At 46.3% G+C, this 3,641-nt stretch overlaps 1 protein-coding gene across 8 annotated transcripts in view; it reads left to right on the top strand.

Annotated features, from left to right (window-relative positions):
- The first annotated feature begins 78 nt into the window (after nucleotides 1-78).
- The window catches only part of Grik1 (glutamate ionotropic receptor kainate type subunit 1), a 379,400-nt gene continuing 375,837 nt past the window's right edge, over nucleotides 79-3,641 (top strand). For 4 of the 8 annotated variants that reach the window (XM_026787199.1, XM_026787206.1, XM_026787193.1 and 1 more), the window contains exon 1: nucleotides 80-815. In XM_026787199.1, the coding sequence (XP_026643000.1) occupies nucleotides 698-815 (118 nt within the window). In that variant the 5' untranslated portion in view covers nucleotides 80-697. Of the gene's footprint in view, nucleotides 816-3,641 lie in introns of all 8 variants that reach the window. The other 4 variants (XM_026787215.1, XM_026787210.1, XM_026787203.1 and 1 more) reach the window with 2 other exon arrangements.

The following is a 3,641-nucleotide window of genomic DNA, read 5'->3' as shown; positions in this document are numbered from 1 at the left end:
GTGTGTGTGTGTGTGTGTGTGTGTGTGTCCGCACGCGCGTGCGCATATGCGCATGGTTGTGTGAGTGTGTCTGGCTGGGTTAGTAGGGTTGGCCGGGGCGGGCAGTAAATAAAGGGTGGGGCCAAGAGGGGAGGAGGGAAGGACCAAGAAAGAAGCAAAAGCAGAGCCTGTATCCCAGTTAACCTGCTGGAGCTCATGCTGCTTGGTCTGAGCGCTGCACCAACTCACCTACTTCCCTCTCTCCTTGGGCGTCTTCTTCCCCGCTTCCTCTCCTTTCCTCACTGCACCCTGCACCCTCTACCCACTCCCCCACCCACCACTTCTGCATCTGACCAGAGGACGAATGAGGGAGACGTTCCAGCAAATCAAGGTAGCAACTTTCCTCAGCTGGTTTCTGGGCTCCAGGAGCGGGATCCTGCTGATTCTTGGAGGTGTGCAGTCCATGGAGGAGGAAGAGAGCAAGCAGTGATGGGCTAAGGACCGGTGCACTAAGCCCCAAGCAGCTCAGTCTCACAAACCCGCTCCTACCCGTCCCCACGCGGGTTCCCTGTATCTCACTCTTTTGAGAGCGGAGAGCGCGCAGCGTGCAGCCTGGGAGCATCCAAGGAGGATGAGGCTGGGACCCAGCCCAAGTTGGGTGTATTTCGCGGGCGTGAGGCCACGACTGTGTCTCGGCATGAATTAAGAAGCTTGGAAGATGGAGCGCGGCACAGTTCTCATTCAGCCCGGGCTCTGGACCAGGGACACCAGCTGGACACTCCTCTATTTCCTGTGCTACATCCTCCCGCAGACCGCCCCGCAAGTGCTCAGGATCGGTAAGTGAGCCCGCGGACGTGCTCCACGCTGTGGGTTCCAGGGGTCCTAATCGCTTCCCAGTGGCCGGCGAGGGCGCAGCGGGTCCGGTCAAGGCGGTGCGCGCTGGCACTGGTGCAGGGACGCGATCTGGGGGTGGTGGGGACCAGTGCGTACCCAAAGCTCCACAACAAAGTGGGAGTCGCGTCATTGCTTCCCTCCTGGCAGGTGCCAGGCTTTCCCGGAATGTATGGTTGGCGGGTTTTTCAATCTGAGATTCAAAATCCTGAGCAGAGTGCAGGAATCAAGGCTCAACTGGGCTGGCTCCCACTCTAGGCATCAGGTTGTCAGCACCTTTTTGATCACTTGATTTGGGCTAGTGGGGGTGGTGTGAAATCTCTCTTCCAGATGCCGAAGTGAGTGTCCATCAGTCTATTAGTCCTGATTACACTCGAGCATGTCAGAATCTTAAGAATAGAATCCTTGATCCACCAGCATCATGGGAATACAGCAGAGAACGTTAGCTCAGAGTCTCCAAGTTTTCATCTCTAAATTGGATTCTTGTGTATAGAGTTTGAGAGTGCAAGGAGCCAGAAAGATGGCCAAAAAACACGAAAGTATCCTTTCCCTATCCAATCTTACCCACCCCACCTGCCAGCTACTCAACAGCACCCAATTCCCAGACCAGATAACTTCCTGGGAGAGCTGAGGCTTAGATTTCCAAAGAGATTGAAAAGCGAGTACTGGAACACTAAAGACGGGATCCTGGGATGTCCCAAGTGAACAAACAGTCAGCAATACCACCATGAGGGCTTTTGTGAACTCCAGTACCTGCATGCATAGCCCCCACTCCCAAAATTAGGTCGGTAGAGGTCTGAACTTTGAGCACTGACAAACCCCTCAACTTTTCCCTTCAAGCTAATCTGGGTTCTCTCCTTCAATTCTCAGAGAACTTTCTTAGCTCTTGTTCTTGTTAGAGGTGGTCTCGGGGAGAGCCGTAGGTGAAATGTGGACGGCCGACCATTCTAGCAGCTTCTCCCACTTCTCATTTAGCAAAAAGAAAAGAAAAAGAAACCCTGGGTTCTAACCCATACTCTTTCTAGGAATTAGAATTAGTATGAGGGCAGCTTGCAGAGCGGTTCACGGCGAGGCTCCTAAATAGTCCGTATCCTTCAGTGCTACAGTAGCACTGATCTTCAACTATTGAACCCTTGGAAAAAAAACAGAGGAAGATGCTTGTTTATTTCCTCTTGTCACTGAGTGTGATGACCACCCACCCATCCCCCACAAAATAAACTTGCTGTGTGAAGGATGTTTTCTTTAGGCACATGAAGTTCAAGTTTTTGAGGAAAGGAAAAAATCCAAATGCAAACTTTACACGTTTCTTTAAGACTGTGGAGGAAAATATGCATTTATTTTTTTCTTGAGAGCCTATAGTGATAGATCTCCAACCATTTTTAAAAGAATCGTGATTGATTGTAACTAAAGCAATCCTTGCACAAGATATAGTCAAGGTTGGATTTTTGGATGCAATCAACTGTGCTTAGTTTAGTAAAACAATAAAGAGAAAAATACACAGTAATGAAAATGGGTAAGATTTTCCAGTGATTATTAATCAGTGTTTTGCTTTTGTGCTGTGCATTTTTTAAATGACCACCCTGTGTTAGAAATGGCTTTGCTGAGTCCTAAACAACCACAATCGACCATTTGAAAGTTGTTTTCAAAATAAAAACAACCAATATCATTCCATGACCTTATGATGCATGCCTCAAAATAATCAAATTTCTTTCCGTTAAATGTGAGATAGAACGCATGAAGCAGCATTGCATGTATTGGTGTTTATATGCAACACACATGTTTCCCTTTGGCAAGCGTGTGTGATCTGATGTTGACCTGAACATTAATACTCTTTATGTAAGGACCCACACATAGCTTTTAAATGAAAAATTCAGCTCTATGGAAAGTATCTTTATTGCAGAGGAAACTTGACTTTTACAGTTACTTTCTGTCAGTCAAGCCCAGTGTTGAAGGTAAGATATCAAAGGAGCAGGGAGCTAGACAGAACCTTTGTTTTGAGGAGAAATAAAATTGTGTTTGTTTTCTTCTCGTGTTCTCGTTTTAACAAACTGCCAAGCTCCCAGTCAAGCAACAATTGGGAACTCTTGATTTTCAACATGCATATCTGTTCAACAACTTGAACTATCTTCCAGTAAAGTTCAGAACAAACACTACACACTTACACTGGCCTTTGTACGTAGAAGGTAGGCAAACCTTGGTTTGTAGCTTTGCCGGAATACCTGCTTAAACTTCAGCTGCTGAGAAAAGTGTAAATTTAGGATAAAACACATACACACACATGTTAGAAGTTGCTGAAATGAATGCATGCCAGACTCTTGCATGTATGTACTGTGACTATGATCTCATGTAAGACTGAAAAACTCCAAAGGGATCCCATAAAGTGTGGTACCCTAAATATCACCATTGTGTTGAAGTTTCCCAGCATCTTACAGAGGAGAAACATAAAGTAACTGGGAAGCCTGTGTATTTGCTGGAGTAATTCAGCCTTTTTGTGTATGCCAGTCTATAGCAGGATGCAGTTGGCCGTCATACACATCTAGTTGACCTGTGAGCCTCACCATTGCAGACCCCCTCTAAACAATCCTAACGTAGTGCACTGCCATTAGTGGGGAAGCATCTTGTGTGTGTAAACATAAGGAAGAAGTGTCATTTATACTAAGAACAGAAATATTTATTTACTAATATGTTTAATCCATCATTTCAACACACAGTCAAAAACATGTTGGGAAAGCACATGATAAAGGGTCACCACATTTCCTGAAACATGACCT

Source organism: Microtus ochrogaster, chromosome 2, assembly GCF_000317375.1.
Source record: "Microtus ochrogaster isolate Prairie Vole_2 chromosome 2, MicOch1.0, whole genome shotgun sequence".
Lineage (NCBI taxonomy): Eukaryota > Metazoa > Chordata > Mammalia > Rodentia > Cricetidae > Microtus > Microtus ochrogaster.
The sequence above is the reverse complement of the archived record's forward strand: the minus strand, read 5'-3'. Positions and strand labels throughout refer to the sequence as shown.